We start from the raw sequence: 24,066 nt of genomic DNA, 5'->3' as shown, positions 1-24,066 counted from the left end.
AGAGGAAGACTGATGGGAAAACAAGCATGATGCTAGAGAAAGGGGTTGCTAATTTCATGGAAAGATCACTTCCTTGTTAGTATCAGCAGTGTTCCTTAGCAGTATTCTGCCTGGATGCTAGTCCTCTCCTCAAAATCAAAGAGGGAGACAGGAAGGGAACAGTCATTGGACGTGAGTAACCAGACACATTTTATTCAGTCCTAACAATCCATTTCCTCAGATAAGAAAAGGTACATAAGAGAGGGGTTGAAAAATGTGGTTACTGTCATAGCTGATAAATTACACACTGGGATTCAAATTCCAAACATGGACAAAGGACCCTACCGTTAACACTATAAGCACACCCAAGAGAATTCTGAGGGCAATGAAGGAAATAACAGTAAACTGAACCAGAATGATGCCATGCCATGGGGAGTCTAGCCTTGCAGTTGGAAGGTGCAGGGAGTGGTCCTCAGGAAGAAAAACCTAACAGCAGGAATCTGAAGTTCTTCAGATACAAGACTGAACACAAATGTAGACTGCATCCACATCTACCTCAAATCCTGAGAGCTGAAATCTACATGCTATTTTCCACTGCATAAAAGCGTCTTCTACAAACATGGCCAAAATTTATATTCCTATTCTGCCCTCTTGCTGGCAAACCGTCAGTGGCTTAACTCTCATTCCAAATCTCTTTCTCCTCTGCTTTCCCCTAACACAGAGGCCAGTAAGAAAAAACAACTGTCCCAGCCTTAGTTAAAGCTACAGTTTGCCAATAAGGTATAGAAAGAAGTCGAGGTGAGGAGGGATACTCCTTTCCAGGATAAGCTCTTTCTGCGGCTCCTTCTCCTTTCCTTCTACTGGGAACAAATACCTGACCTGAGGATAGCTCCAACCATGAAGGCTAAAACCACACGCCAGGGATGGAACAGGCCCAGGCTGGAGGAGGCTGCGTTACAATGGCATCACTGAGCCACCATCCCAGCCAACGCGTCTTGTAAAGTGAGATAAACAAAGCCCAGTGGTTTAAGCTCTTGGGCTTTCTGTTCAGAGCCAACATAATCCTCACTGGAATATACCCAAATCTTTCTCACGTTTCCCATCCTGGTAACGGTACCCCATCCCACAAGCGGCACCAGCAAGATTTGAAGAATACACTTTAAATCCTCCTCATTCAATTAGTCCCTGTTTGCTCCTATTTCTTGCACATCTCTTACAGCCCTTCCCTTGTTCCTCCATCATTCATCTTTACATTCACCACCTTCATTCATGCTCTCCTAGACCACTGAAGTGCCACCAAACTCCCCTCCCTGTCACCAATCCGCCAGTCCTCTTAGACACACAAACCTCCACTTACAGGCTTTTCAGACACACCAACATGAGTTCTTGGCTCCTAACTTGCCTCAAGAGCCTTCACAATATGCGGCTCAATGATGGCTAAAAAAAAAAAAAAAAAAAAAAAAATTGTGAAAAGTAGGCATTTTAGCATTTTAAAAAAGTGAAACAAGATAGCATGTGTGTCAAATATACAAAGCCACCTAGCTGTGGGGCAATAGTAAGGACCAGATGTCTGTTAAAAAAAAAGAAATACCAATTTAAAGACAATGTTCAAAGTTAGCAAGGACACAGTGAGATAAGTATGTTTGTTACAAACTATTCATATGAGACTAGTTCAAGAATTATTCAATACATATTACAAATCTCAATAGGTGCACATTCTTTATTCTCAGCCTAGAAATACTGTGAAATCCCTCATTCCATAAGATATATTCAGATGCTCATCACAGCATAAATGTTAAGTTATGATATGTATATATAAGGAAAGAAGAGTATTCAACCATTAAGAAGTATCAGGAAGAGGGTTTTGAGAAGGAAAATATTCAGGATATAGTGCTAAGTGGAAAAAAAGGCAAGGTACCAAGTTGCGTTTGCAGCATAATCACCTGGGGAAAACAGAAACGGAAATGGGAAGGATGAATTGCTCAGCACTCACTGCCGTTACCCTCTGCTTACAGCATAAGTATTTCCCTCCGATTTCTCTATATTTCTGGACTTTATTATAAGCACATATTATTTCTATATTCAGAATATAAAGAATTCTGGAGACTGATGAGTACTAGAGAAAAAGATAGTATAAATTGAAATAAAAGAGAAACTTGGGTTGAACTAGTTTAAATCCCTAGTCAGGGCCAGAATGAGAAGCTCTGAGCACAGGTGCCCCAAGAGCTGGCACTTGGAATCAAGATCAATAACCTCCTTAGCAATTTGACAGACTCTATTACAGTTTATGAGAATTCAGAATTCCAGTTATGAGGTCCTGACATTTTAAGATTTCCTATTCAGACAGTTTCCCATACAATCCCAACTCCCTTTAAAAAGCCACTGCTGAAGACCACAAAAACACTCAAGTTACCTTATGTCAGACTTTAACTGTAGGTCGTCATGCTTTAGGGGCACGTGATTTGTCCTACAACATACACACATACTGTATATTGACTTCAGTATAATCTAATTATTTTAAATAAGAGCTCTTATACCAGAAACAAAGTAATTCTGATCTTGCAAGAAAAACAAAAAGACACATTGGGAAGCACCTGAAGTAAAGATCCAAGGGTTTGGAGGCACAGAGATCTGAGTTAGAACTCAAACGCCATCATTTACAAACTGAATGACCTTAGCAGACTGCTTACAATCTCTGAGCAAATACAGAAACAGAAATAAGATGAGGCTCAAACTTCAAAGACTTCAAAATGTCATTTAATCCTTCTCATTTCTTTTAAAAGCCATTGTGCATTTTATCCCTCTTTAACCTTCATGCTCTGAAGAAAAACATCTCAGAACTTGGTAAACATTAATATTTCAGTCACATTATGTATAGCTGACATTTTAGACTATATATTTTTATGAAGATACAGATTATTCTGCTGTGAGTCCTCTGAACAGCAATACGTAATTCTGAAGTTAATGAAAACACTGGGGGCCTAGTAAGGTCCCTGGTGAGGAAAAACCCAAGTCATAAGTGCAGTATTTAAGCAAATACTGAAGACAGCAGTTTTTAATGAGAATAAAAGAAGTTGCTTTGTAAAAAGTTGAAATGTTCTCCTTGTCAGGCACTTGGCTTTTGGTGGGGGAAAAACACAGATGGTACTACCTACTGAAGCCATGATATATGGATATGGTCAGGTAGCAGGGCCTGAGGGCCTTGCACTATGAAAAGAATCAAGTAACTTCTGCCACTAATGGAATTCAGGTCTCTCTCTGACCTTAACACATACCTCACAAATTGATTCATCTCATTACCCCGTACTGGTTTTCTCCTAAAACTGTTTAAAATATTCAACTTACCTGGGTTTTGTGTAATTGAAAGTTTATACATTAGAGAAAATATCCCAACAGACTCAAAATTTCATGGACACACGAGATGTATATAAATACACACACACACACACACACACAGGTTGAAAACAGTTGGATAACTAATTAGATGAGAACCTTTCATTTGATTCTTATCTTTACCATGACTGGTTAATGCCTGTAGGCAAAAATGCAGAACAAGTTTCTTTTGAAATTCCTTTCTCCAGCCAGATGTTTATATTCCATCATATCAAGGTCATTTTAGGATCTATGGGCCTTATTCCAGTTAACAGCTTCATTAATGCACAGGGGAGTCAAACGTAAGTCATAGAAAATTATAACAATAGCGAATATGCAACACAATATGAACGCACGGTTATATTCTTTGATTCTCCTGGATTTTATGTTTCTCTTTTTTTCTAAAGCAAAGCCAAGAGGCAGATGTCATTGTTAATATCAATCTGAAGATTGTGATTAGAAAATTCATCCAAATAGAAAATCCCAATATCTTTAAATGTTCTAATAGACAGTAGGATGATTTCAAGAAGCTGTCTCACCCTAAAGAAAAGCAAATACCACCCTTTACCACTCAGCCTCCCTCCATTTCAAGTCCGCAAAATAAGAATTTCCAGGAGTTGAAAGACACACTCCTATAGCCATATTAAGTATAAATAAGTGCCTAGCACAACATATTCTTCAAAAGCCAAAAGGACTGTTTTAATGTTTTAGATCCCCCTAAAAATAAACAACAGTAAAAGTATTTGAGACAGGAAAAAATGGGTCATGTAAAAATGGAACAAGACTTCAAACTTTTCATTAGCAACACCTGTGAAGCAATGCCTTCAAAGGTCTGAGGGAGAATGATTTCAACCCAGACTTCTATGGCCAGCCCATTTCTCCATCAAAATAAAGGTAACCACGGACTTGCATGGATTTGGAAATTTTTTCACACTCTTTCTTACAAAGGCGCAAACGCAAAGTTGCAGACTGGAACTATGGATGGAGAATGACAGCTCTGCCTGATGTCCAAACACCAGTTCAGATTAGAGTTACGCCAGAGGAAGGCTACGTGAGGGACAGATGGGGGGGGGGGGGGGAAGGTAGAGAGATGAATGCTATCCTTTTGAATAATGACTCTCAAACCTAATTAGACAGGACACCCCTGTGCTGGCTATTCCCCTTTGTCCTCTAGATCCATTTCCCCCTATTGCCTACCCTGCTCTGCACCTTGGGGGGACTAGTGACTCAACAGCAAGCACTTCTGCTCTCTGCCTTCTCTCTAGGTTTCCCTCCTGGTAAAGGGCCAGCATCAGAGGAATCGGAAAAAGGGAAGACAAAGATGGGAGGGTCACGCCGTCTGCTCCCTCCCTGCCAGGCACAGTCTCAGAGACTAGACTCTCCACCTGCAGCCCACAGTCCCTGTCAGGCTGCCTTTCTCCCACACAGCTCAGATCACGGCTCCCTCCTCCCGCCCTTGGAGGCCCTGGGGTACTAAGTGCTTCCCTCTGTGGCCAACTCTTGAGTATTTCACCATCCCCTCACTGGTTCCCTTAACCTTCCTGACCTGCTCATCTGTGAACTACCCCTTGGAGTGTAACAGCTATCTCCAACTGGGTACTAACTGATAAACCCCCTATAATTGCAACAGAACAATAACCCTTTTGCTCTGCAACAATGAAATTTATCCTTGGGTTATATTATCTGCAAGGACGTTTTCAAAAACGTAAATAAATATAACATCCTAACTGGAACAGAAACAAAGTAACTGAAAGAACAAGCATATGAGTAGGTAAATGTTTAGTAGCTTGTCTACAAGATAGTGGGTGTATGCATCTAGTCTTATATAATGAAGTCGGAATTTAAGGGAAGTTGGGTGATATTTAACTGAAAGTTGTCAAAAACGAAGAATAGTGTTGACATTTTGAAATGAGGGCTAAGTAGTTTTTATATCTATATCTATAAAATCAAGGAGAATGTGGCAACTGACAACGAAGACTGACACAAGCATCCTGTATTGCTGACACAGTATCAGAAGCATTACTACCATTGGTGACATTTTTCAAAATGCTGAGCAATTCTCAGGGAAGTTCCTGACAAAGTTCAATCTTCCTTCAATCTACGCAGAAGTTGTAGTTCTAGAAAGATAACTTATTAAACCCATGGAAAAAGATACTTCGCATTTTGTAAATGAAGAGTTATACTCTAGGCTCAAATAATTACAAACCGGCTTTAACTACAGAAATGTCCAAGAGGGCATTCAAACGCCATGTGTGATGAACAATACAGCATGCATTCCAGGATTTCTAGAATCCCTGGATCCCACCCACTAAGTACCAGTGGCAATCACCAAGAAAACCAAAAACACCCCTGCTAGAGGTTATTACCATACCCACTGATAAGCCCCAGTTTACAATTTGGGACAGCTTAAGCAATGAAGGAAGACAAGATGGGTGGAGAAGAAAAAGACTCCAAGAAAACTAAAATTTTGTAAGAAATTCAACCAAGTATACTATGTGGTTTTGCAGTGAAAAATGTCTTGATGTAAACTCCATTAAGTAGCCTTGAACTTCTAGAAGCAACGACTCAAAGAGCGGAGAACTTAATGATTCTTACAAAACACAAAACAGATTAGCAACCTTGGGAGGGTATTTCCTCACAGAGAAAATCTGGATGCAGGTGCAGCTCGCAACGGTTTCAGAATCACGTGTGTCTGACCCAGCATCTCTAATTCCCTTAGTACTTTCCTCGGTCACAAGATGACCGTCTCCTGTCTCATACACCAGAACTTATGTCCCATGGCCACCCATGTGGCCAGGGAAGATAGGGCTGGAAAAGCAGCAAAAAGGAGGGGAAATGAACATCAAGTAATTAACACTAACAGCAGGAATAGTACAGCTATAAGGTCTATAGAGGAAAAACTGAGAAATAAAGGGATGAGTATACTATGTACATTAAAAAGCTAATTACAGGTATGATGTGGATATGACAGATAACTAAAAATCAAATCACTTAAAATGAGCTTGAACATGACGGAAGTTCACTCCTCTGAGATCTGAGCATGTGGCAGCCCTCCCCTGCAGGCTCCTTCAGACACGTTGCTCTGCTACCCTCCACAAGCAGCAACCACATCCTTATCCAAACGGCTGCTCTAACGACTGACATGGGGATTCCAGCCAATGGGAAAAGGGGGCCCTCTTTTCAGGGAATGGCCCATAAGGTTTGCACAGGTTACTTCCACTCATACTCCACTCGCCTGAACTTCGTCTCTATCCAGCCACAAGAAGCTGGGACAGACGACAGATCCTGATCGTTCCCCTGATGGCTACTGACAATTTGTAACGATCTGGGGCAACAGTCTGTCTGCCACATGCTTGCTCCTAGTCTGCCAAGACTCACTTTCTGCTCCTCAGCAAAATCGCAGCCACCTGTGGCCAGTCCTCCTGAATTCTTTAAGAGCAGAGACATTGCCTGTGCAATTCGTCATGAAGACCAGTGGTCTCAGGGTACCCAGTTCTGTTCTCCTGTGAGACGAATAAAGTCGACATCCCCCTGGGCTGTGTTCTTGACCCATATTCTCTGCAGACAATCATGCCCAGCCCCACAGTTAAGAAAAAAATGGGAGAACAAGATGAGATAATGTAGCCGTGCTCCCAACTAAAAAGTGTGTTGCCTGTAAGAAGGGCAGAACGTACTGGGGTCAACTAGCAGACCAATAATGGTAAATAACCACATTCCAAGTAGAAGAAAGAGAGCCAGATGCTTATAAGTGAACTCAACCTCCCCACCCTGCCCCTTCTGCAGGAAGTAATGGCTGAAGTCTAAGGAGGATGGAGGAGGAAAAGTGGTTTGTGCATCTTATTTCAATGTATAAAGGATTCGCCAGAAGAATTAAAAACATAGTGAAGAGTGAAAAGGGTTCCTTTGGGGAACGTAACTGGGGTTGGGGAGGAGTGGGACACGATACAGCTATTTACTTCAAGTTCTTCAAGGCTTTGATTTTTAACCACATGAGTATATTTAATAGCAATAGATTCACCACATTATAATCTTCAAGATAACACTATTACCATATTATCCATTATGATATATCCATGAACTTCTTAAGTGGTGAGTAAGTACCACCTACGCCCTGTACTACCATTGCCACAACCTTCCAATTGGCCTTCCGGCTTCCACTCTTGCCTTCACAGTCTACTCAAGGCTGTACGACCCTGTGGTCCTGCCCTAAATTCCACATAAATGGTGGCCCCTGGAGTTGTGCCATGTAGTGGCACTGGCTCTTCTGAGATACAGACGGTCTCAGAATCTTCATCAGATCACTTTTTGAACCTGCTCAATACCCAACAGCCGCATACCCCACTTAACTTCGGACCTTACCACGGCCTAAAGAACTTACTTAAGCTAGCCCATGCCTACCTCTCCAGACTCATCACTCCTGACTCGCCCTCTCTCAACTCCACTCTAGTCACTCACTGCTGTCCTGCATAAGACAAGATTGTTTTATGCCACCACAAGCCTCTTTGCACTTGCTGTTCATACCATCTGGGATGTCCTTCCCCTTCAGCCCCATCCCCAAGTGGCTCCGTCCTTCACTTAATTCAAGTTCTGCTCAAGCACTGCTGGCTCCTCAGCGAGGCTTTCCCTGGCCACCCTACCTGAAATAGCTGCTGATGCCAACCCCTCTGCCCACAGTCACTGTCCCTTAATATGTACATGCATATATGTTAAACATCCATCTCCTCTACTAGAATGGAGGGGATGGATTCATGGGGGCTGTCCTGTCCATGCCTATACTCCCAATGCCTAAAGGAGTTCTGTTCAAATATCGCCTCAATATTTGACAATTATATGCAATATTCTTTATGGAATGAAAATTCCTTCCTGAATGAAAATTATGAGAAAATAAACTCTGTAGGTCTACTCCATGCCAGGCAACGTACTAGCTACTTTTCAGAAATTGTACATAATCTTCACAGCATCTTACTGAAGTATGAGTCATTTTACAGATAAGTCAGCAACTTAGAGAGGACACGGAAGGGCTGAACGCTACTCTTCTCAGATAGGATCCCTATAAACATGATAGAACACTGGCAGTGGGGAAGTGAAACAAGGAGGAAGGGGACAACGGAGGAGAGATACATTACGATCTAGCTAAAAAATATTACCAACCTGGTTTCATCCCACTTTTTGACTTTGATTTATGTATTCCAGCATTTGTACAAGTCCTTTGAGATTATTTTGTTCAAAACTGAAATGAACAGCTAAACTTAATAAGTACCCAATTAATGTCAAAGAGTTGCTAGCTATATAGCATACTTCATGATCTATGTCTCAACCGCACCATATCTGAAACCTAGGTTATGGCTAATCATTTTTATTTCACTTTTATAATAAACAAAAGCACAAATACATATGCATGTACATATATACATTTACATTTCTACAGTGTCCCCCACAAAACAGTCTATACAAAGCAGCAATGAAGCTTACCTGTTGGGTGGCAAAGTCACCATGTTATAACTCAAGCTGTTCAGATGTAAGAAAAGCTGAATTCAGCATACAAAATACAGTTTAGAAATCAACATTTGAAAAAGTGGGCTGTGAAATTCAACATATGAGTTGCAAGGCTGTACTTATCTCCATAGGGATAAATCCAGTTAAAATGTTCAATCCCTATCTTACTTGACCTCTCAGCACCTGACATCATTTTCTGCCTCTTTGTTGAAAAAGCTTAGTTTCTGTGACAAAGGCTAACTTTCTTCTTAAAAACCTGGCTGCTCCTCCTCCATCTCCTTTGCCATTTCAATCTTCCCTCCTGTCTCTTATCCTCAAGTTCATTAAGACCTCCTCCTTGCTGGATTCTCTTTTGGCCATAGTCATGCCCGCCCATGGCTTCGATTACAATCCACATGACAATTCTCAAATTTACCCCGGTACCCACATCGCTCCTCTGAGCTCCAAACAACTGTCCTTTGATCTCTACTTATGTGAAGGACCACAAATCCAACATCTCACCTATTAGATTTCTGTTGGATTAAATCGTGTATCTCCTACACTGCTTATCTCAAATATTTGTAAGGGAATAAAAAGGAAAAATAAAGTCCTAAAGCCCAGGATTCTAGGATGTGGTAATCAACCTCTGGAAATTTTTATAGGATTTTACACTCAAATCACATTGATTTTTCATAATTCGTTCACCCTCCCCTTCTGTCATTTTAGTTGTCTTGTTTTAACGTGTATTGGGTTGGCCAAAAAGTTTGTTTGGTTGATGAAAACGATGTTCAATAAAGGTCTTGGTGAAAATGAAAAATGTGTCTATTTTACTTAAAATCGAACGAACTTTTTGGCCAACCCAATAAAAGCAGAGTGGCCCTAGTTGAAGTAGAGATGAGAGAACAAGAATGTGCTTTACCTTTTAGTCTCTCTATGTAACCACTGCTCCAGAACATACGTAACCATTCTGGTTAAGGAAACCAGAGCTTCACAAACATAGGCCAGAGTCACCTTGTTATATTCAGAACAGCTCCTGATGTTCAGCATTCTCTAAGCCTTTTGACCACAGCAGCATTGGGGGTTTTAGATATTTTCCTAGAGAATCAAATTAAAATAAGATTTTCGTCTCCTTAAATAAGATTTGGAATATATTTCCCTAAATTTGTTAAAATAGTAAGGATACAGGTGTCATGGCAGAATTTAATTGTTCCCATCTTCCAATAAAACACTCATACAGAACTGTAAGAGTTCTAAGCACGCTGCAGACCGAATGCAAAACGGAGGCCTGCTTTCCAGGGGAAGGTCCACTGACTTAGAAATCCTCGAAGGAGACTGGAGACACAGCATCTTAAAACAAGTGTGCTCTGCCTGGTGAATCAAAACAGTAAGCACAACCATGAGGAAGGCAAAGGAAGATTTACATCGTGTCACTCTACCTGTCCCTGGCTCCAGAATGGGAGACCTGAAACGCCATATAGCAAAGACAAGATAAAAAGCAAAGGAAACAAAACACTGAAAATGAAAAATAAGATTAAACACATCATATCAGTGATGACTAAAAAAGTCTCAAACTCTTATAAGCAAAGACCAGGCAAAAATTGTAAAGATTTTCAATATGAAGTAACACCAAAATGTGTGCACAGGCATATATATATGCAAATAATGGGGTACATATGTTTATAAGTATATATAGGTGAACATATGAGCACGGATGTGTATGTATTATGGATACCTATCAATATATTTGCTAAACTCCCCCAAAGAAAATAGTTTCAATGTTAAAATTGGATAAAGTAGAATCCTTGTTCAACACACTGAATTAAAGGGACTTGCTTTTCACTGATAATGGTATAAAGACTCATAAGTATATATTTATAAAGGACTTTGAATCAAGATTCATGAATACTTCTAGAAGGCAAGATAAATTAAAAATACAGTCCACCCCTGAACAATGCTGGGGTTGGGGCACTGACCCTTGGCCCAGTTGAAAATCCGCATAGAACTTACAGTCAGCACTCCAACTACCAGGGCTCCTCCACATCCGAAGTTCTGCCCAAGCCAAGCATCAATCAGGTCATACTGTAGTACTTACTGCTGAAAAAATCGGCATATAGGTGGGCCCTGCACAGTTCAAACCCATGCTGTTCAAGGGTCAATTATCCATATAAGTACGTAGGATAATTTAGTCATTATAAGGATGATAAGATAGGAATGATTATTACAACAGTGCTGATTTAGATATAAAACCTTTAATCCTAGTCAGAACATGTATATTCTAATTTGTGATGTAAAAACATTAGTGACATACAATGAAAGAGTTCAGTGAACCACACTCTGACAGCATAAAATTAGAAATCTATTACTAAAAACAAAACAAAACTTCAAACACTTGAAATTTTTAAGTAGTCTTCTGATTAAGTACTAGATCAAGGAAAAACTAAGATCTGAAATAACAGATTTGGCACAAAAAAAAATAAAAATTTCATTGTGTAACAAACTGGTCCCAAACTGTATCTAGAGGTAAATTCATAGCTATGTATACTTTCAGTCTTATTACAAAGCAGAAAGTAATCCTAATTATGAAGCCAAATGAAAAAACTACTGCCTTATGTCTCCCAGCTACCTAAGAAACCTTAAAACAAATTAATTTATAAAAATAGAAATCATGAATTTAACATGTATATTTGTAAAAACAAGAATATTCTGGGATATCTAATGAATTTAAGGGAGGCTAAAATCTGAAGTAAGATTTAAAACTAGCATTAAAGATTGAGAAAATAAGTGAGAAATATGTCTAACTCCATGTTAATATACATGAAAGTCTAGTAGAAGTGGCCAATTTTCTGAAATTATGCAATCATCACAATTTAATCTGGAATAAGAATAAAAATCTAATAGGCTAAGGAAAGGTAAAACTTTAAAACAGGTTCTGGATGTAGTTTATTTCATGAATGAATTCTTTTTAAAGTCCAAGTATCAGATAATAGGGGTTACCCTAGAAATGCAACTATGGTTTAATAGGAACCTAGAACTCTATCACATAAATAAAACTAGTCAATCACCTCAACTGATGCAGAAAAGAAATTTCATAACATTCAAAGTCCATCCCTGACGTTTTATCCTCTCAATGTAATGAAAATAGAATTACCTTAAAATACTAACACCATATTCACTGGAATATCAAAAGCATGCCCAGGAAAGCATGGACCTAGACAAAGGTATTGGCAACAAGTACACATCCTGTCCTAGACATTGTATTAGGATGTGTGCCCTGTGAATTAGAAGAGGTACAACTACTGGACCAGACAGAAGTTATAACTATCAGCAGCTGATTCCACCACTTACCTAGAAAATCTAGAAGAATTAGGTACTAATTACTAAGACAATAAGTACTGACCTGTAATATAACCAGCTGTAACAAAAATTAGTTTTGTATTTATCCAAAATAAAACAGGGAAGGATGTCACAATAAGAACAAAAATTATAAAAGGCTTAAAAATAACCTTGATTATAAACGCAAAGAATCTACATAATGAAAACTATAAAACATCATAAAGACATAATAGGCTTAACTAAAGAGATATGCTATGTTCCTAGAAGATTGAATGTAATAAAAAATACTGTTTCCCAAACAAGATTAAATTAAAAATGATGGCACCTAATTTGCAGCACATCCACGCAGCAGGCACTATACTAAGCACTTTATATGCATCACTTCATTTAATCGGAACAGGTCATTATCCCCATTTTACAAATGAAAATGCCAGGGCCCAGAGATATGAAATGCCTTGCTCACACAATGAAAGAATAGAAAAGAATGAAGCCCAGGCCCTCTGAAGCCAAAGAGTGATTTCATCAGATATTAAAAAATGATAAAATTATCACAAATATTATGGTAGTATCAATAGGAAAAAGTAGTAAGTTAATGAATTAAAGTTGGTAGCCTAGAAACAGATATGAAGAGAAATACATACAAATAATCTAAGTCATTGAATGTTATTCCATGAGAAAGTTCGCTCATTTTATTCTCTGCTTTAGTCTCAGAACATTTTGTGGTTAAACTCACATACTAGGGCCTCAATAAATATTTGACCAACCAATTAATGAAGGAAAGAATATAAATGATTTGGTCTAACACCTTAGTAATGAAAGTAGAGCTTAATCAAAATGTAGGCTTCAAGAATTGCTTAGCTATTTGGTGAAAAATAAAGCCACCTCCTTGATTCAAACTTGAATTCAAGATGGGAAATTGATTATCCAAGAACATAAATGAGAAATAAGTTAAAGATCAATTGAATTATATTTAAAAACAAAGTGAAAGGCAGACTATAGAAACATCTTCCACAAAGGAATGCTATCTTCAGCAAATCGATGAAGGGGACACATTAATAAGTAAAATCAAAACCTCAATAGAAAAGTGGAAAAAGGATATTAGATCATATACATTCATCCTTCCAATCAGAAATGAGCAAATTAAATACCATCTCAGCTATCAGACGGAGAAAGACAGGCTTTTAATTATTCATACCCTTTGTCCCAGTAACATTTTCATCATAAGAATTCATTACCAACTGGAAGCTTATCAAGCGAAAATATTCAAACCATAAAGTTTACAAAGTGATGTGATAAAATTTCAAGAAGCAAAGCAAAGCATCAATGATGCTCTACAAAGTAGTAGGCTCCCAAATACAAACCAAGGACTTAAACCATTATGCAATTTGAGGAAAACAGAGGCTTTCCTTACTGTCTAACCTTAGAATTTTGGAAATAGCACGAAAATAAAGACACTCTTAGATAAGTCCTTAGTTTTTAATTACTTCACTTAAAACAATCACTTGAGGATGCCTTCTAAAGTTTACTTTTTGAAAAACCCATATGCATTCCTACTGCATACTCTGAAGAAACATTCCACCCACTAAGGATCTTGTAAGACCAGACTATTGTGAAATTCACTCTTCAGTTAGGCATTACTCAGGGTCAACTCCAGCTCTGAGGTTTCACTATAGTCTCCTTTCCAGTTCATTTTGTAATGGAAACCCTCCTATGTTTTCTGTCTCCACCGTCCTGATCTCTGTGGTTTTGTAATGAATAAATTACACAGCTGATAATGCAGTTCAATAGCCTCCAGCATAGCACCAAATTAAAGACCTTTTAAAGTCTAAATACCCACTGTCCTCCCAATGTATTGTCTAAAATATTTAGATGTTTTCTGTTCCTTGCTTAGAGCACCCCTATTACCTGTTCCTTAATAGGTAATATGGGTTTAATCATTTAGTAATCTCAGTCATTATTCAAATATTATACTTTCACCTTGCCTGGGTGAAAATAAGCCATAAGCCTTATTTCCCTGTAGCTTCCCTTTAAGACAGGGATTCTCAAGTCTGATTGTACACTGGAATCACCTGGGAAGCTTTATGACTAACCCCAGAGATCGGTTTAATTAGTCTGGGGTATAACCCAGATAATGGGATTTTTGAAAGCTCTCCAGGTGATTCTAATGTGCAGCTGAGGATAAGAATCCCAGGGTTTTTTTTTTTTTTTTTTTTTTTTTAAAGGAAATCATATCAAAATCCCCAGGTAACTGGTCCTACAGTGACATGTTATAGATTTGGGACAACTTCATGATTGATCCTTGAATACTCAAAGCTTTGGAACGATGTCATTTGTTCCAATGATATTCTACTTACCATCATTAGGGTTTTTTTCCTAGCCTAAAACGGAAATGGCAATAACACATGGGTATGCAACCCACCCTCTTTCCCAAAGAAAGGTTGAATTTGAAATGCATAAAAAGTAACACAATAACTTAAAAGAGGCCTGCCTCACTAGAAAACAACCACTGGTAGGATTTTCCGTTCGGAATTCCCACTTAATAGCCTGGCAATTGGCCTTAATTTTGTTTCGAAGGTCTTTAATGACTTTACAAACTATGATGTTTATCTTGTGGGTGTAGAAATGAAGGGAACCGCTTCCATTTAAAACTGAAGAGGGATCACACACAATTACCATATTTTATTTCACTTTATGAGCTGTCAATGTGTATCAAAATTCCAGCTGATTTCATTTTTGAACGAAGCAAACTCCAATATCACTTAATCCATTTGAGTTCTCATTAGCACAATTCATTCCACCAAATTAAGTGCTGCGGTCTCAAGATACCCTGCGGAGGGATAGAGCAGTTGAAACAAGCAGCATTTTTTTCTCTGAAATAAGGGTTTAAGTCCAGTCTGAGGTTTCACTCTGTGTGGTTTTCAACTCACTCCCCACAGGACAATGTACTCTATTATTAAAAGCAGCAAACAACATAACCCATCCCTTCTGTATCTGCATCATAAAGTACCAAAGCCCAAGGAGCAAAGTATGAATTACCCTAACTCCCCGAGAGGGCAGGCTTTTTAGACTATCACCAGATCTCCTGGAAACCTGCAAGCAAGAAAGCAAGGCATACTGTGGGGCTTCTACACTGTTTGTCTCTTGGATTTGATAGTGGTATTGGGAAAGTCTCTTTGAAGTTATTAGTCCTACACCAACAGGTATTACTATTTGTATGGCTTTCTTTACAGAGAGTGGGGAGAGTCCTGGAGGTCTCAAAACATGTTTAGGAACATTAACTTCCACGGAAGAGAAGTTGACTCTTTGCCTTTAAATTCTTTCCTCCATCCTATACCTCACTAATCCTTTGAGACATGGACTAAATCTGACACTTTCTATCCAACAAGCATGTACTAGGTTCTTATACACCATGCACTAAGCTGAAAAAACACCGGGCCACAGTCATATCTTAGGCCCCAAAGGTGGCACAACATAGCACTAAGGCACAACAACCCCAAGAATAAGGTGATTCCTGGCCTTTGTAAATCTGGCTCATTTTTTCATAAAACTGGCTCTTTCCCTGAGCTTGGGAATCACTTAAACAGTGAGGTTTTTTTTTTTGTCTAAGCCACAGAAAGTACTACCATTTCCAAAGAGGGATAAAAGTGGCCACTTTAATGGGGTATATAACACTCAGATGTGCAAAGTATAAGCAAGAACTCACTGTATATTATTTCACCCAATACTATTTCCCCACAATGCTCTCTTCCTGATCAGTTTCAAAGGAGATTACTTCCCCACCATCTGCAATTTCACATTATTTGTATACATTTCTCAAACTTAATTAGTGTGGAAAATTATGCAAAGTGGTGGGAGTGATTATATAAGGAGGTTTAAGGCAGTTTAGTGAGATTACAGTGACATATAAAAATGCAAAGAACATGGGTATATGAATCACATGGAAAGTTATTAGGTACCATTTTAATCTTTTTTTAATTCCCTCTTCATTATTTCCAGTTTAAGATAGTTGGCTTCAACATCTGACTTTTACTAAATTAATAAAACAAATAATGAACAAAGCAACTACTGCCTAGAAACCTACAGACTGGCCAAAACTATTAGCACTTTGAGTCCCGCACACCTGAACATCTCTGGAACACAACCTCTTCTACAGTAGTCATGTTTGTCAGATTCACCCTACCTTCTAACCACCATGGACTTATTTTTCCTTAAGGTTCTCAATGTTTTCCAAAGGTTCAACAGATTCCTTTTATTAAGTAATAACTGATTAGCTCTGAGTCCGTTTTCTAGTTGCAACGCTGATCCCATCTGTAACCAATGATCTACGATCATCCAAGGTTCATCATCACTGTTAACTCATGGTACAAAGGTAATCCACGTAAATAAGCATCAGGGGCTTAAGCATTATTCACAACTGAAGTCATTTTTACATTGGCTGATTGTTACTCCACATTCATAGCGTGTGTGAACCATTTCGGTGGTGTGACCACCTGGTACAAGGCTTTGTCAGAGTCTGGTCTACACTTCCCACAGAGTTTTCTGTAAAGTCTTAAGTTATTGGACGGGCATAAACTAACCACCGTTATTCTTCTGAGCTGAAATTTTCCAGCCAAAAGCAAAGACATGTTTTAGTCAACTGAGTTTAATGCTATTAAGCTTTTTTAATTCATGGATACAACCCCTTACTAGCTTTGTGGGCCATTTTCGCCAAGCAGGAAAACAAACAACACTGCAGCTCAATTGGTTTACAGAAACTCAGCAACCATAATAGTGAGAGGGCTCTGACTGCCAGGATAGGGCTTTTATCTTCCTGTGATTAATTTTCTTTATTTATAAAATGAAGACCCGTTCTAATCTCAATTTCTGAGCTTCTAAATTCTTAGTTAGAAGTGAGTGAGCAGAAATATGCATTTCAATAACAATTTAAGCTATTAAATCTTTTACTAGACAGTCTACTTGAAGATCTAGAATAAAAATATACAGTGGGTTAGTGATTTTGCAATTATGCTGTTACTTCTTTTATATAACCCAACTGTATAATTCAAGACAAAGTTTTTGGCATTAATTATTGGCTTGTGCATCAAATTCACAGGAATATAGTTAAATTCCCATTTCATTTTGTCCTAGGAGGAAACCCGACTGCCAAGAATTGCTCCAGTTCCCTTTAACAAGCAACATGTTTAAAAAAAAAAAAAGTGTGGGGCCTTTTGAGTAAGTTTGAGTAAGGGAGACACTTAAGTTGTTTGGGGGCCTCCCCCTTAAAAGATAAGAATTCACAAAACTTCATATGACAGGATTTAATGCTCTCAGTATTTAGAAAATAGAAATTTCCAAGCAGCCTAAGTATCTTGCAGAGAACATACGCAGTGTTTTGCTTCTTTTTTGCAGTTTGGAATTATTTTGGTGATGTCTGAATGAGATTATAACAATGGTCTCCTCAGTGGTATTGTGAATGCACCTGTCTGCCAATTTAAATAATTTCTGGAGAAACATTCTATTTAAACAAGGGGAGTCAGAGAAACCTGCACTATTTGAACAAGCGAGTGTGTTTCATTAACAACACGCAACAAGTATGCGCAGTAAGAATCAGCTACCAGTAAGTGATTTTTTGCAAAAGCATCTTCAATGATAATATTCCAAAGAGGAATAGCCTCTTAGTTTCAAACATTACTTTTATACTTTAACACACCAAAAATAAGCTTAAATGCAATATGAATGATAAAACTGGAGACTGGATGACGTTCATAAACTTGTATGACTACATACAACATACATCAAATATTAAAGAATGACTACTGAAGTTGAAAAGTCACTTGACCTAGAGTTAACAGGCGCTGGGTGACTGCAATGCAACCCTATGCAACCGAAGGATGAGACAGCGTGGTACGCACCTAGGAATAGAATGGAAGGCTCACAAAAACTCCACAGGGCACTCAAAACTAACCCCAGGTATGGTGGCTTCTATTATGTCAATTGGTTAAGGAACAGAGAATGTTAGAAATCCTTCTCTCCTCCAAAATGAGGGGCATGCCTGGATCCTAGGGTCTTTTCCAGCTCTAGCGTTGTGACTGAGTTAACTAAAGGGTTAGGCACTAGAAGGATCTGTGTAATTAGCCTCCAACTGTAGAGAATCATCCCATAAGCACCACCAGAGAGTGATTCAAAACAGCTGCTTGGTTTAGGCCTGTTTTAAGAGGCTGGGTAAAGTAGGGGTGGGAGGGTGATGGGAAGACTGAATTTACTCTGAAATACAGCTTTTCACTAGCCAATTCAGAAGTACTCCAAATTGCTAAGAAGTGCCTCACATTCTGAAGTTAATGCTTTAGAAAGTTAACACACATCTGTGCAACTAGGTAGGCTTTGGACAAGTTACAATACAATTTCTGGGTCTCCACATCCTGTCCCAAATTAAGGAGACCTGTGCAGATTTCTAGTGAATCGTCTAGGTTCAGCTTTCTATTAAGAAGATTTCTTAGTTTCTATTGAAAACATTCACCCAATTAGGGTAATTTGAGTCATTACTTGTGCCTGCTACAGACTATTAGACCCCTGGGGTCTTGTTTTAAAACTAAAGTTGGCAGACATTTCACCTGATACTCCTTAGTTTTTTTTTGGGGGGGGGGGGAGGGAAAGGGGTGGGTGAAGCTCAGTCATTATTAAGTGGTTATGAACCAATCTTTTATTTTTCATCAATAGCGTTTCATTAGGCCTGCCGGGACCAGGAATTACTAATCCACAGCAACTCTGCAAAGCTGCACACCTTCCTCCTTAGGATCTGATGTCCTAGTTATATAGCAGTACAAGAAAACTTGTCAGGTTAGCTTTGCGGGTTTTTTGTTTGTTTGTTTGTTTTTTGTAACATTTCTACACCTTCTCCCTAGAGAAGACTTCTCTCTAGCTAACAGAAGAGTTCCAATTCCACACTCATTCAGACCCACGGTAAAGCCCAGCTCCAGCAGGGCTAAGTGGACAGCAACGCACCACTGCCGTTCGAAATTAAAGTTGATGGGAGTTGGGTTCTAACCCGGCCCGAGCCGAGCCTGCCGGATGCAACCGCCGCACCGCCAGGCTGTCGGGTCGGTCTCGGTCCCGGTCCCTCGGATGCCAAGCTGACAGCTTCTGCCAACCGTGGGGGAGAAGAACCGTCCGCTGCAACCCGATACCCAGCGGGCTAAGGCACCGTCCTCCCCCCAAACATTTCCTTGCCCGCCAAGACTAACAAAAATACAGTGTCCTGCAGAAGGACAGCGGACAGGCGCCCCAGAGCTCTCCCGGGAGAAAAACCCGGGGAGGAAGAAGTGGGGCTGGAGACGCCCGGTCCTGCAGGCAACTCACCTTCTGCTGCCTCCGGGCCATGTCGGTAGGCTGCTTGGCGTTGAAGGGGTACGCGATGCATCTCACCACGAAGACGTAGAGCTGCAGGCGGATCCTCCGCTCCTGCTCCTCGTCCAGCTGCCGTTCGGCCTCGTCTCGCCCCTCGCTGAGCACCGAGGGGCTGGGGCTCACGGGTCTGGCCGCGCCGCCGCCGCCGCCGCCCGCGCGCCCCGCCGCGTCCCGCCGCCCTTCCCGAGCCGGGGCCGGCGGCGCTCGCTGAGAGCCGCCGGCCGCCACCAGCACATCGCGGCTCTCCTCTTCCAGCCCCTCGTCCGACTCCTCTTCGCTGGAAGACGGGTCCAGCATGGTGCCCGGGGCGCCCCGCCGCTCGGCCCGCGGCCCCCAGGCGCCTCACCCCCGGCCGCTGCGCCCGCGGGTCTGCGGGAGCCAGGCGGCCGGCAGCAGCGGCCGCAGAACGAAAGGGAAACTGGCCGCGGCTTTCCGGACACGTCGAGTTAGACCCAGGAGTGATTCCTGCCACCAGGGCGAGAGGGGCGGGCGGGAGCCGAGGGGAGGACTGCGCGAGGGGGAGCCGCCGGGATTAAATAGGCGGAGTTAGTGTCGGGGGTGAGCCCGAGCGCCTCGCGAACTGCTCGGCTGGCCCGGACCCCCCCGCCCCCGTGGTCCTCCAACGTCCGCCGGCCGGGGCGGAGCAGCCGGGGCGCCCGGGCGCAGGTGGGGAACCTGTGGCGCCTACAACAAGCAACACGTGGAATGGAATGTCGGGGAGCGGGCGCGGGGCCGCGGAGTGCGCGTGCGCGCGCCGCCGGCGCGACCCGGGCCGAGTGTCCGGGTGCCGGGAGCGCAGTTTGTAAAGATGCGAAGCAGCTGAGCGTCGTGGTTCGGTGTGCGTCCACCCGGGTTGCTTGAACTGCCGTGACACCGCCACCACGTATCCTCTTTTCTCCCGCAAGCTTCCTGAGGAGCAGGGGGACAGGGGCCAGGAGAGCCGCCGCCCCCCTCCACCTCCCCAGATGAGGGAAATGGCCAGGACGTGCGTCTCCGACCTGAATTTGATACCCAGGGTTGAACCCCAGCGCGGAAAAGTGGGGCCAGAGCCGTTTACCTCCAAATAACGTTGGGCAAAGACTTTTAAAAAGTCTCTCACTCTGCTCTGCTGCTGTTTAACGCTGTGCTGAAGTCCAAATTGTACAAGTCAGAGGAACATGCTTGAAAAGGAAAGCAAAAACAAAACAAAACACGCGAGGCTTTCTTTTTACACTGTCCTTATTCCTGTAGATGCATGAGCAAGATCGGTTTTATATTTGCGAAATGGCACTCTGCTTCAGCTCACACATAGCTTGATTATTTTCTGGGTTGGAATGAGGTTGACTCAAGACAGGTTGTGCGGTGTAGACATTTATTCAGCAAATATTTGAGCGCACGCCCGGTGTCCAGCAGTGTTAGCGTTTGGACGAGCCCGCAGCGCACTGGGGCACACACGCTTGGTCACTGTTGGTTCCGGCCTCAAGTGGGCGTCTTGTAGCTGCATGCGAAGCCTGCCTTATCTGCGCAGATTTCTCAGTCCCAATGCCAGAACCACCTAGGAGTTTCTTTCTGTGGTTTTTCCGGTGTTCTTAATCCGGACAAAGGAGGAAATAGGGAAAACTGTGCATTCAACATAAGGTGCAGTGTGCAGTGGCCAAACTGGCAGGCAGGCAATTGAAGCTCAGTGCAGTTATCACCCAGCAGATAAAACTACCGGCTCTGAGCTTGCCTACCTCGTGGCCAAATAGCAGCTGTAGCTTTTTCAAGCCACTTCCACAGTTAGGTACACATGAGAGAGGCTTTCCTTCTGCATTTGCTCATAGTCTCCCTAGATGTAGGAAGACGAAGAAGCATTTACTCCTGGGGAAACTTGCCTATTTATCAATTCTTAAAGGTGCCCACAGTGATAAAAGGTGTTCACTGAGGGGGTGAATGCTGGCTGATCTCCAACTGCCAAGGAATACACATCTCAAAAACTGATGTATGTTTCATTCTTGGCAAGGTAAACCACAAATAACAAGCTTATTCATTTAAGTTATTGTATCTAATGCTATATCCATAGCACTTTACATTTTGCAAAATTTTGTAAAGGTGCTTGTCAAATAATGTCACTAAAGTAACCTTTTGAGACAGGTGGTGATGATGATGGTTACCAGTTACATGCTTTGTACCCAGTACTGCGCTAAGCCCTTTACCTACATTATCCCATTTATTTTTACTTCTACTGTATGGATAAGGAAACTGAGACTTAGAGAATCGTCTTTCCTACAGAACCAAAACTAATAGAACAAGGATGCGACATATTGAATTCTTTCTAGTTCCATATATTTGCTTTTACTATTACAATTTGATTATAAATCAGGATATTATATGTATGATGTTTATTAAACTGATAACTAAAATAATTTAATTCCTAGGCACATAAAAGTATAATTTATATATAGCAGCTATATTGCTCTTCCTTTTTCTTGCCAAGGAAAGGTATTTTTTCAGTTTCCTTTATTAATTCATTAAAATTGCTTGATGTGGTCGCTTATTATTCTCTTCCTATTAAAAATGGTTATCAAATTAAAGATTCTCCAAGCCTTTGAAATCGCACTGGAAAACATCTAATAATTTGTAGAATAACATATACAGTGTTCTCTATAAAGATGAAAATGCTTTAAGGGGCATAAATTAAAGAAATATCCAAAACAACAAAGAGAATGTTTGATTTCATTAATTAAACATACACTGGTTAAGAAACGAATACTGTTAAAACTATGCAGGGTATATTTAGAAGAACAAGATATAGTCTCTGACCTTTAGAAAATTACAGGTTAAAGAATGACAGATGAGAAAAACATTTATTGAATAAAAAACAAAAAAGAAAAATAAATATTGGTATTACAATCCAATGATTGGTCTAATAACCTGGGAGATAACGGTAATAGAGAGAAAAATTACCTTATTCAAGATAGAGTAAGAGAAGGCTTCCAGGATGCTTGACACATATTTTGAAGACTGATTCATAGCTGTTGGGGTGAGGGTACTATAGACCAGAAGAACCACATCTGCAAAGGTATGAAATTGCCTCATTTGGAGAACTGCAAGTAAACCGGCATGCCTGAATTAAAGGCTACATATTAAGATGGGGAAGATGAGGCTAGAGAACAGACAGAGGCAAATTCAACCTTGAGCAGAAGGGCAGTGGGCAGGTGCCCATGGCCTTGTATGCCATGCTGTGGAATTTAAACTATGTCCTGAAGAAAATGGGGATACACATAAAGGTTTAAGTAACGTACAACATAAGGTGACCTGTAACTCTCAAGAGTTACTCTAGAGTAATGTAAGGGCAATGAAACCAGATGCAAGACACCAATAAGATTACTAAGGAAATCTGGGAGAGAAACAACGAGGCCTTGAATTTAAGATGGGGCAGGTGGGGAGATGGAGAAAGCTTAAGAGACAGACAAAGGAATTAATAGAACATATATGAGGAGCTGAAGAAGAGGGTCAAGGGTAGACTATGATTCACAGGATAGGGTAACTTGACTGAGAATAGATGAAATATGAACTTCTAGTGGACACGTAGCTGTGGAAAAACATCAAGTTCTGAGGAGCTTATCAGAGTGCTCCCAGACCCATTTGGAAATCCAAACCAGTTACTCACATCTGGATAAAGGAATCATCAGCATATTGGTGGCAGTTGAAGCTACAGATATGGATGATGAGACCCAGAAAACAGGTGTTCAGAGTGAGAAGAGGGCCAACGATGGGTCTCTGAGGAACCCTCCATGCCTCTCCTCCAAAGAGAGATCGTTTGAAGAAAAGGAATCTAAAAAAGAAAACCTGATCATTAAAAATTGACTGTGCCCTAATAGTTTTTAATCAACATTTTCAATTTTGTGCTTACACTAATGTTCTTGCCAAATTTCTACCTTAAATAGTACCTTCTCAGGTAATTATAACCTCAGTTGATGCTCTGGGATAGCTGAGTAAATAATGCCCAACCAACTATGATTGGTTTGTATCGTTTCAAAAACACTCAAAATACACTTGAATTTATTTGGTGATTCATTTTGATTTTCATCAAGGTGAGCATAAAACAAATTGAAGTTATACTGCTTTTTAATGAAACACTGCTAGGGAAAGATGGATGCACAGTAATAAAATAGAATATAAAATGCATTTGGCAATGATATTTAAGGAAACAGGTGTGTGACCTGAATAGCTATAGGTGGTCTGTTTTCTGGTTGAGAATTGATTTGTGCATTTGACCTGAAAGGAAGGTATTAACTCTTTCAAGTCACAGATGAAATCGTGCTTTCATTGAACAGACATTTTGGGGGCACCCACTTTACGCTATGCACTATTCTGAGTAGATTAAAACAGTAAAATTGAGTCCCTGAAGGGATGCATATGAAACAAACATGAGAAAATGGTAATATATGCTCTTGTGGTTATAAAGAAAAAAATTCACAAAATATCCCTTAAGTGTTTTGAAAGTCTATTATCTTCTGTAGTTATAGCTAAAATTATATTACAACAGAGAGAGGAATCTTT

General features: G+C 40.6%; 1 protein-coding gene across 2 annotated transcripts in view; it reads right to left on the bottom strand.

The window, feature by feature from the left end:
• The window catches only part of CADPS2 (calcium dependent secretion activator 2), a 524,489-nt gene extending 504,486 nt beyond the window's left edge, over positions 1–20,003 (bottom strand). For both annotated transcript variants that reach the window (XM_057732060.1, XM_057732061.1), the window contains exon 1: positions 19,495–20,003. In XM_057732060.1, coding sequence (XP_057588043.1) covers positions 19,495–19,839 — 345 coding nt within the window. In that variant the 5' untranslated portion in view covers positions 19,840–20,003. The remainder of the gene's footprint in view (positions 1–19,494) is intronic.
• Positions 20,004–24,066: the final 4,063 nt, after the last annotated feature.

Source organism: Hippopotamus amphibius, chromosome 4, assembly GCF_030028045.1.
Source record: "Hippopotamus amphibius kiboko isolate mHipAmp2 chromosome 4, mHipAmp2.hap2, whole genome shotgun sequence".
Taxonomy (NCBI): domain Eukaryota; kingdom Metazoa; phylum Chordata; class Mammalia; order Artiodactyla; family Hippopotamidae; genus Hippopotamus; species Hippopotamus amphibius.
Note: the sequence above shows the minus strand (reverse complement) of the source record. Positions and strands in the feature narration are given on the sequence as shown.